Source organism: Talpa occidentalis, unplaced genomic scaffold, assembly GCF_014898055.3.
Source record: "Talpa occidentalis isolate TD23 unplaced genomic scaffold, MPIMG_talOcc4v2.1 talOcc4.2, whole genome shotgun sequence".
Lineage (NCBI taxonomy): Eukaryota > Metazoa > Chordata > Mammalia > Eulipotyphla > Talpidae > Talpa > Talpa occidentalis.
The window spans coordinates 82,078,486-82,088,871 of record NW_023602073.1 but is presented as its reverse complement, the minus strand read 5'-3'; the positions used below and the strand labels follow the sequence as shown (position 1 = coordinate 82,088,871).

At 37.5% G+C, this 10,386-nt stretch overlaps 1 protein-coding gene and 1 pseudogene across 1 annotated transcript; both read left to right on the top strand.

Moving 5' to 3' along the window:
* The first annotated feature begins 557 nt into the window (after window positions 1-557).
* Window positions 558-2,765, top strand: LOC119251457 (60S ribosomal protein L32-like; annotated as a pseudogene).
* A 4,803-nt stretch (window positions 2,766-7,568) lies between these two features.
* Window positions 7,569-8,228, top strand: LOC119253360 (V-type proton ATPase subunit e 1-like). The gene is made up of 2 exons (XM_037520923.2): window positions 7,569-7,636; window positions 8,054-8,228. The coding sequence occupies exons 1-2, from the start codon at window positions 7,569-7,571 to the stop codon at window positions 8,214-8,216; spliced, it is 231 nt and encodes a 76-aa protein (XP_037376820.1). The 3' UTR covers window positions 8,217-8,228.
* Window positions 8,229-10,386: the final 2,158 nt, after the last annotated feature.

Genomic DNA, 10,386 nt, shown 5'->3' with positions numbered 1-10,386 from the left:
ATTAATAACTAGATGATTCCCTGAACCCATTTCTTTTTTCTTCTTTCCTTGCCTATTGATTGACCTTTGAAGGCTGGCCCATAAATCTTAGAACAAAGAAATAAGTTAAAGTCCCTTTTTTTTTAACCCAAAGCAGATACAATAAAGAGAAAACCAAAGCTGTCTATTGCAGTTTTGAATTCCAAAACCAATCCCTTGATTGGGAATATTGAGTTCCATGTTTGTGAAAAAATGTTATAATAAGATTTAGGGGTGGGAATTTTGTGGGGACTATACCTGAGGGGAGAAATCAAACATTATACAAAAATGAACAATGATGTAAAATAAAATTAAAAAAAAAAATTCAACCATCAGCAGTAGACTGGAAAAAGAATCAACAAGGAGCCTTTTCTCCCATCTGGAGAAGAGATAAAAGCCCTCCAGGACTGGGCATAGAAAGACTGTACCCCATATCCTGCCTTTCTCCCCTCTCAGCCATGTGAGGATGGGGTGGTCTCCTTCATACTGGGACATGGAAAGTGCTGCTGAGTTGGAGAAGCAACTATGGGGGAGCAGCCATGGGCACCAGTCCCAGTGCTACAGCTGGTGAACCAGTGATGAATTCTCTTAGTTGGGCAGAGAGAAGCAGTTATAAAAGTCAGCTGACTTCTAGGCATCACTTTAAAGGCAAACATTCCTTTAAGCAATGCCATGCTTTATTGTCCTCTTATCTTGGAACTGTAAATTCAAAGGTAAGAACAATCTTGCCCCTCTTTCTCTCGTTTAACCCCTTAGAATCATTGTATGCTTTTGACAAAAAATACTTAACTATGGAAATAGAAAAAAAAGGGAAATAAGGATTTGGTTTACAATACTTTTCAATCTGAGCATGATTTAATTCATAATTCATAACTGTATGTAGTAGACAGGGTTTTGCATACTATTTATGCTTTTATGGGATTCCCTATTTTGAGTATAGACTGTACCTTGTGATTTGTGTCTGGAAGCTAGAGTACATAAAATGGGATACATGTCAGTCACTTCATGATTAAATTGCCCCAGACTCTGACTGCTCTCTTGGTAGAATGTGTTCTTTTGTTGGAAGACTCTGTTTTCCTGGCATTGTCACTTTGACAAAGCAAGTGACCAGGGAAGAGGCAATAATTATAATAAAGTAAAAATCAAATTCAACAAGCAACTATAAACCAGAGACACACTACCGGGCAGGGAGAGGAGGGTGTAGGATCAAAACAAAGGGGGGTGGGAATTGTATGGGGACTATAACCAAGATGAAAATGCATACATTGTGCAAAAATGAAAAATGATGTAAAAATATATAAAATTAAAAAAAATAATAAAAAAGAAACATATATCAAGACAGAAAAAGAAAGCATGAAAGCAAGGGTGGTCTTTGGCTTAACGCCAGGAAGGTAGAGAAGCCCAACAGGCCCCAGGAATTAATTCCTGCCATCACCCACACTCACGAGCTTGGAAGTAGTTTCTTCCCCAGATGGGCACAGCTGTGATCGCAGCCTCCCCTACATCTGATTGCAGCATGTGGGAGACTGAAGAGGGGGATGCAGATAAGCTACATCTGAACTACAGAAACATAAAAATTTTGTCATCTTAAGACAGTAAATTTGGGAATGATTTGTTACACAGGGACAGATATGGATACACTGTGATAACTACAGCAAACCTTAATCTTTTTTTTTATTTTTTACATCATTGCTCATTTTTAAACAATATTTGCTTCCCCCCCTCAACCAGATGTAGTCCCCATAGAGTTTCCTTCCCCAAGGCACCCGTGCACCATCACCTCAGTCCCCTGTGCTCCTCCCTCCCTCCCTCTGATCCCTCTCCCTCCTCCTCCCCTGCAGGATGTCTCTAATTTATAATTGTCTGGTTTTGCTTTGTTGTGTTTTGTACTGTTATTATTTTTTTACACCGATGTCTTATTTGGTTCTCCTATATTCCTGTTATAAGTGAAACCATCCAATATTTTTTCTTTGTCCTTCTGGCTTATTTCACTGAGCATAATTCCTTCTAGCTCCCATGCATGTTGCTGCGAATGGCATGAGTTTATCTTTTTTGATTGCTGAATAGCAGACCTTAATCTTAACATCTATGAGAAAATGAAAACAACCCCACTTTGGAAAATATAAAAACTACTTCAAACAGGTAATCAAGTAGCAACTGGGTATTTTCCTTTGCATGACATCCATTCCTTTCTTGAAATGAGTTCATTAATGAAAATTAGTTGTGAACTGAAAAAAAAAACAAAAACAGAAACAAAATATAGTGATTTTTAAAGTACTGACACATCACCTTCACCTTTCATCTTGGGCATAGCCTATGGAGGTGACAGCCCTCACCTCCTCCACCACATGGCTACCTCAGCCCCCTCATGAAGTTCAAGATCACTGAAGAGAGGATCAAAAAGTTCATCCAGCATCAAGTCAGACTGATAATCAAAATTAGGCCTCACTGGCAGAAACCCAGAGGCATTGATAACAGAATATGCAGAATTGCAGGGGTCAGCTCTTAACAACCAATATTTGTAAAGGGAACCACAAAACAAAGCACATACTGCCCAGTAGCTTCCAGAAGTTCCTATACCAGTCAAGGAGCTTGCAGTGCTGCTAATGTGCACTAAATCACAGCATGCTGAGATTGCTCGCGATATTTCCTCCAACAATCCCAAAGCCATTGTCGAAACAGCAGCCCCGCTGGCCCTAGGAGCCACCAATCCTGATGCCAGACTGAGCAGTAAAGAAAGCGAATAGACAGCTGTGCACGTTGTTAATAAAACCATAGCACTCTAAAAAAATAATTGGAAAAATAAAGCACTGGTTGCCAGTATACACTATTTCAAACTATACACAGCCCCATGCTCAGTGTTTGTCAAGTGCCAAGTTTTGATAAATGTTCCCAATAGCATTTTCTTTTTTACTCCACACTGAATGATACACATTTGACCTCAGTGATAACTGTGTCTTATTTTATAAGACCAATTCCAGCTGAACAGAAAGCAATTAAATGTAAGAACAAGAATATAGTAACATTCCACCCTGTGAGCACCTATGCATGTGTGTGTGTGTGTGGAGTCCCCATAGCAACAGTCTATTTTTGCTATTATCTGTTTTGCAAATATTTCATTGTAACTCTCTTTGGAAGTTTTCTGGCCAACCCCATGTTGGAGGAAAGGCAACACAATGGATTCCCTTACCTCATTAGGAAATTATAGTCCAGTCATATTAAAATGATGATTCTTTAAAATGCCAATTACTCATTATTTCTCACAAAACTCCAGTCTCACAAATTAAACTTGGGTTTGCCAATTAGGTTTTATTTGGCTTCCTTTGGTGTGATGAATGATAGCTTCTAAAGTGACAAGCTGCATATGAAGGAGTAAAAGTCCTAATAAAAGCAAGAATAAATCATTTTCCACCAACAGTGGGCAGTAGCTTGCGGTGGTCTTTGACTTGGGTAAATTTTTAGTAAGTATGGACCCTTCATGGGTGGACACATTCATCCTGTGCTATTTGTACCAGATTCTTATTGTTTAACAGTCTTACTCTATGAACTAGATGTTTCCTGGGAGATAACTGCTATGAGTGAGTTATTAAGATAACCTCACCGGAAAAATAAAAAAGAATGATTGCTCCTCAATGATGACACTTTGTTTAATGGGGCAATATTTTTCCTTACAGAACCTATTGCTTTCTGGCTAAGGGTAATGAGTAAATGCAGGCAGAGCTGTAGCCTGACATCAGTTATTTTTAGGGTGTGAGGGGTGAGAAATATCCCCTCAGTATCCAAAGTAACTGACAGTGTGAATAAGACTGCTACATTGGAATGACTTAATATTTATTTTTTTTTGTTTTCACAGAAACAATATGCAGAGTAATATATAAATCAATGCAGAGTCTGGGTTAAGTGTCCAGAATTTGGCACAAATAGTATATGCGAAGAGAATTAATAAGGCTTTGCATTACTTATAATTAAATAGATTTTTTTCCCTTCAGCTCTCACAGAAACATTAATATTCATCTTTATAGTTACATAAATTATTGGATTTATTAATAACTTCTCATTTTGGGAAATTTGAAGAATACAAAACTTGCACAAATGTGAAAACAAAAATGACCTGTATTTCCTCTACTTAGAAATACAACTAATATGCTGTTTTCTGGCATAAATTTGTATGTGTGTGTGTCCAGCTTAACCACTTACTGTCTAATATTAAACACATTACTGGACCTTCCTATGCTTTGGCTTCTCCAACTGTAAAATGATGACAATAATGTTTTTTTAGAATATTGTTTATTAAGGATTAAATTTATTACATGCCTGGCATAGAGGTAAAAGTTATCATTTGTATATACGTATTATTAGGTATATGTAGTTGTCTCATATTAAGATTACAATATGCATATGATTTTTAAACTTTACAATGACTTAGGAAAATTATTTCTTGTCAGATCATCTACATGATTTTAAGTGTTTAGGTAATATTTTGTTATATTAATGTATTATAATTTAACAAATATCTTCTCATTCATTAACTTTATTTTTGCCACTATACATAATGCAAAATCAGCCTCCTTTTATTACTGTCCTTACCACAGATCTGATACTTTCTTTAAAATCAAGATAAAATGTGGAAATTTTTAAAGACTTTTTGTAAATATTGCCCAATTACCAACCTGAGAGTTCCCTTTCCCTGAACCCAAGCCATACTAAAATACCCTCTTATCCTTACTTGCTAAAAAATTCAAACCAAAAAACTGTAACAATTTGATATGGATAGAAATAATATTTTAATTTTCTTTTTCTATTATTAGTGAAACTGTAGATGATTTCTATTTCTATTTTTTTTTCTGTATAGTCATCCTAGAAATCTTTAGTTACTTTTATACATGAATTTAGGTAGACTTATGAGTAAGAAAAGAAAAAGGAAATATCCTTTTTCATATCTTTGGTCATGGAAGCACAGTCAATGACACAGCAACCAGCACTCCGTTAATGCACAGGTAAATTAAATTTCAGAGGTTTTCACCTAAAAGCTGACACGAGTGATTAAATCAGTTAATGTCTGAATTGATCTGATTATAAAATGAAATGTAAGGAAGGTTTTACTTGACTTGCTTCCACGTAAGTTCTCTCAATGCTACTACTAAACTTCTTTTCTAGATAAAACTTTTCTTTTCAGAGAAGATGCTAGCAAGAATATTCCCCAGTAGTCAGTAAATTCCATTTCATTTTGCCATATTTGCTTTAGGTATTTTTTAATTGTATTATATTTTTATAATTTATAGTATTGGTTCACAACACTATATGATTTAGGCATACAGGTTCACATCTTCTGATGTATGTTACCATACCACACCTACCACCAAAGCACCCCAACTCTTCCACCATAGTTCATTGGACCCCATCCCCTGTCACCCCTTTGGTTGCCACAATTTTACAATTAGATTTATAAGGTTTGTTTTAGCTTTATTTTTATTGTTTAGTTTTATCTGTTCCTTTATTTTTTTATATTCCACATATGAGTGAAAGCATTTGGTATTTGTCTTCTCCTTCTGACTTATTTTGTGTAACATTATCCTATCCAGTTCCATGCATGTTGTCATAAATGGCAAGATTTCATCATATATATTATGGCAATATTTCATTACATAGATATATACATATTGTATATATATATATATATATATTAGTAATAGACTCCATTTTATGTGTGTGTGAGTGTATCTCACATCTTTTTTTTTTTTTTAATATTTATTTATTTACACAAGCACTGGATACAGCCAGAAGCGTGAGAGGGTGAGAGCATTCACCAGAGTCAGAGCGGAGAACAGAGCAGGCAGACTGATGAAGTACACTGCTGAGGGGAGCAGTGGGCGGCAGGAGAGGTCGTCCTCTCCTCATGTGGGACCCTCATCCAGCGGCTGGGGATCGAACTGATGCTGCAGAGGCTGGGGGCAGCCTCGCAACCCAGTGCTCAATCGCTGCACCACCGGGGAGACCCTATCTCCTATCTTCTTAGTCCACTCATCTATCCTTGGGCACTTAGGTTGTTTCCATAACTTGGCTATTGTCAATAGTGCTTCAATGAACATACAGTGCATATATCCCTTTCTAGTTAGTGTTTTTGTATTCCTGGGATAGATACCTAAGAATGAAAGTGTTAACTCATATGATAGATCTATTTTTAATATTTGGAGAAGTCTCTGTACTGTTTTCCACAGAGACTGGACCAGTCTACATTCCCACCAACAGTGTACAAGTGTTCCTTTTTCTCCACATCTTCACCTATGCTTGTTGTTTCTGGTCTTTTGATATAGGCTCCTCTCATGGGTGTGAGGTGGTAACTTATTGCGGTTTTGATTTGTGTTTCTCTGTCGAAAAGTAATGATGAATATTTTTTTTCACGTGCCTGTTGGCCGTCTACATGTCTTCTTTGAGCAGTGTCTATTTAGGTCTTCTGCTTGTTATTTTTTTTATGCTTAGAATATTTATTTATGTTTTCCTTTTTTAATTTTTCAGACATCCTTGTTTATTTTTACACAATATATGATTTCTCCCTACATGTACAGTCACCATAGTTTTCCCACCACCAAAGTGCCCACAATCCTCCACCACACTTGGCCATGCTCGCCTCCCCCACTGTTCCCTAGTCTCCCCTTCCCTTCCCCCACCTTTCTGAATGTTTTAGGTCTGAGGGCTGCTCTCAAGTGTTACAATTTGTCTTTGTTTGATCCTTTGTTCTATTTCATTGGACCCCATCCCCTATAACCCCTTTGGTTGCCACAATTCTACAATTAGATTTATAAGGTTTGTTTTAGCTTTATTTTTATTGTTTAGTTTTATCTGTTCCTTTATTTATTTTTATATTCCATATATGAGGGAAAGTCCACATATAAGTGAAACTATCCTCTGCTCATTTCTTGACTGAGTTTTTTGTATTTTTTGTTGTTGAGTTTTGAGTTCTTTATAGATCTTGGATATTAACTAGCCTCTTGTCTGATGTAAGATATACAAATATTTTCTCCTATTCTTTAGGGTGTCTTTATGTGTTAGTTTCACTGTGCAGAAGATATTTAGTTTGATATAGTCTCGTTTATTTATTTTTGCTTTTGTTTCTTTTGCTTTTGGATAGACTCCCCAAGACATCACTGAAACCAGTGCCATGGAGGGTTTTACCTATTTTTTAGTCTATGAATTTTATGGCTTTAGGTTTTATATCAAATACTTTAATCCAATTTGACTATCATCTATCCATCCATCTTCCTATCTACTTACCTACCTACCTACCCATCTACCCACTTATTAATCAGAGATGAAAGCTGAATGACCAATAAATATATAAAATATGTTCAACCTCATTTATTGTGCAATCAGGATCCACTCAGGAAGCAATCATGCCAATAATTTCTGTGGAAAAATTTTAATATAAGAAAATATAATGTAAAGAAAAAATAAGTAAAGAGTAGTTAAGTTTTGACATGGCCAGTGTTGACACTTCCAGGTGGGACCAAAGTAGAGTGGCAGGACAGGGGCAGGCAGCTCCCGAGGCAACCATGGCGTACAGTGTCCTCACCATACCTCTCATCGTGATGACCATGTTCTGGGACTTCGTGGGTGTAGGGTAAATGGTTTTCAGGCTTTTCTGCCCTCCCACCAATAGGATTGCCCTGCCTGATTGAGCACCTGCAGTTATTACATTGGTGCAAACTATCTTGTTTGTTACATTGGTGCAAACTGTCTTGTTTACTTCTGTGGGCCGTGGGAGGAGTATTGAGATAGTCACCAAGAGAAGAAGAAGAAGCAGGAGAGAGACAGGAGAGAGAAGGGGTAAGAGAAGCCCAGAGTGAAGACTTGCTGGGGGCTTGGAGGCCTGCCTTCCTCTGGCCCCCTGGGACCCCTGCTTACCGTGTACCTGGTTGCTGCTCTATATGTAACGGCTCAATAAAAGCCTGAGAAACCCACTGAGGGCTCCAAGATTCTCCTTTACCCATCTGCTGGATCCTAGAAAACCTGCACTGTGCCCATCCTGTCCCTACAGGGGGTTGTTGGTGCCCTGGTTCATCCCCAAGGGCCCCAACCAGGGAGTTTTCATCACCATGTTGGTGACCTGTTCAGTTTGCTGCTATCTCTTTTGGCTGATAGCAATTCTGGCCCAACTCAACCCTCTCTTTGGACCACAGTTGAAAAATGAAACCATCTAGTATCTCAAGTATCATTGGCCATGAAGAAGAAGATCCGGACCCGCCCTCCAGTGTCAACCATTGAGGTCACAGAGAGAATTCCTCTAGATGCAAAACCACCTAAAACCAGACTGACTTCTTTGACTCACGCATTTTGGCCCTCAGCTGCCTTAAACATTCACAGCACATTTGAATATCTTATTCTGCAATGCAGTATTTTTTTCCTGTCACCTTTTTTTTTTATTCTCTGATGAATCATTTTTGCCTACTTAATCTAAAACATGCTGGCTCCATAAAATGTCCCTGCACTCTTCAAACACAGAAGGTGCTAGTCTTCTGAGCCATGCCTCTCCTGGGAATCTAAAGATTTGAAGATGGCTCCTGCCTGCTCACAACATGGGAATCAACAACATATTTAAAACTTGTAAGACAGTAAGACTCCGCTGGAGCGGTTGGTAGGAGAGCATGTTCAAAGGGCAGATCTGTCCCAACAGAATTACACCAACGTCTATTTTCAGGATGAATCTTCTCATTTCTTCCATCTTTTAGAATAAATTATTTTTCTGCTTTCTGTGGAAAAAAAAGTGGTTAAGTTTTGAAAGAAACTAACAGGCACTGTAACAGGATAGATGTGGGAGGCACTGAAAGCAACTACTAGCTTCATACTGAGGGAGGGTGAGCAAGAAAGGATTTAAGAACTTAGAATTCTTTGGCTGGCTTCTTTCCTAAAACTGCTGATTGTAAGAAACTTGCCAGAAGCCAGGGCTGGAGGTGGGCCATAGGATGGATGAAGGGTTGGGCATAGGGCGCAGGTAGGCTGGCATCAAGTCACATAGGCCACTGAGGTGAATACATGTAACTGGTCTTGTATTTATCACTTTGCTGCCTGATGGGCTGGACAAGACAAGCACACTGGGTTGAGGAAGGATCATCCCTTCCTTAACTATGGTTTTGCACTCCCTCCAGTGGCATCAACCAGCAAAGCCTGATATTAAAGGACCAGTGTTATAGATCATAGCTCCGGTATCACAGAGCAGGACAGTCCAAGATGGATTTGGGGATGAGAGTAAACTGAACACTGGTAATTAGCAACATGCCTATAAAATAATAAACAATTGACAAATTAAAAAAATAGCATTTTTTGGGGATGATATTCAGATGCAATGTGACCCACAGGAATGATAGTACCAAGTATTGTCAAAGATGTAGGGAAATGAAAACAATTGTACATTGCTGATGAAAATGCAATCAACAAGGCTATTTTGAATAAAACATGAACATTCTTGAGCAACCTTGAAGATGAGTGCACCTTATAGCCTGCAATACTGCCTTTGATACACAGTAGAGGAGACCATGAGCATGTGTACTAGGAGATGTCTATGGCATCTATTTCAGATATATTTTCAGTAGATATATTTGTGTCCAGCACAGCAGAGCACAACATAAATGTCTCTAAGCAAGAGGATTAGACAATAAATTGCCATTTTTCAGTGGTATGTTAGCTCTGCAACAATTTAAAAGGATGAATTATATCTATAGATACCAATAGCAATAATTTGAAAAAAATTGTAGTTAAAAAAAGAGAACTACAGATGGCCTCTTTAATGGTATCATTTATATAAATTTTTAAAACATACATAATATTACTGTATGTCAGAGATTAAGAAACGGCCAAATTGTAAGTATATTAGACTTTGGTACCATTTATAGTATTTGTGGCATATATGCTTCCTCCCAATCCTTTGAAGATCTAAAAACTTTTCTGACTCATGGGCTATCCAGAAAACATTGACTCTGGGCAGTGAGCACATATATATCTCCCTTACTTCTTTACTTTTTGTATATTTATTTCAAATTAAACTTAAAAGTATAATGAAAATCATGACATACATAACTTGCAGGGTAGGACTAGTAATTTGCAGGTACTTGAGATAGGAAACTGCTTTTTTTCTGCTTTTTGTATCACTTACATAAATACTTCGATGTAGAATGAAAACTGTCTCGCTTGTAACATTAGTTTATTGTTTTCCATATCTGTGAAAAGATAACAACTGTTTAAGAACATCAAACATGAAGTAGATAAGCGAGTTCTATAGATAAAAGAGAAAATTATTGAAAACAGATATAGCCTTTGTCATAAAAAAAGATGAGGAAGGCATAATATCAGAGAAAACAGCCTTTTAAAATGATA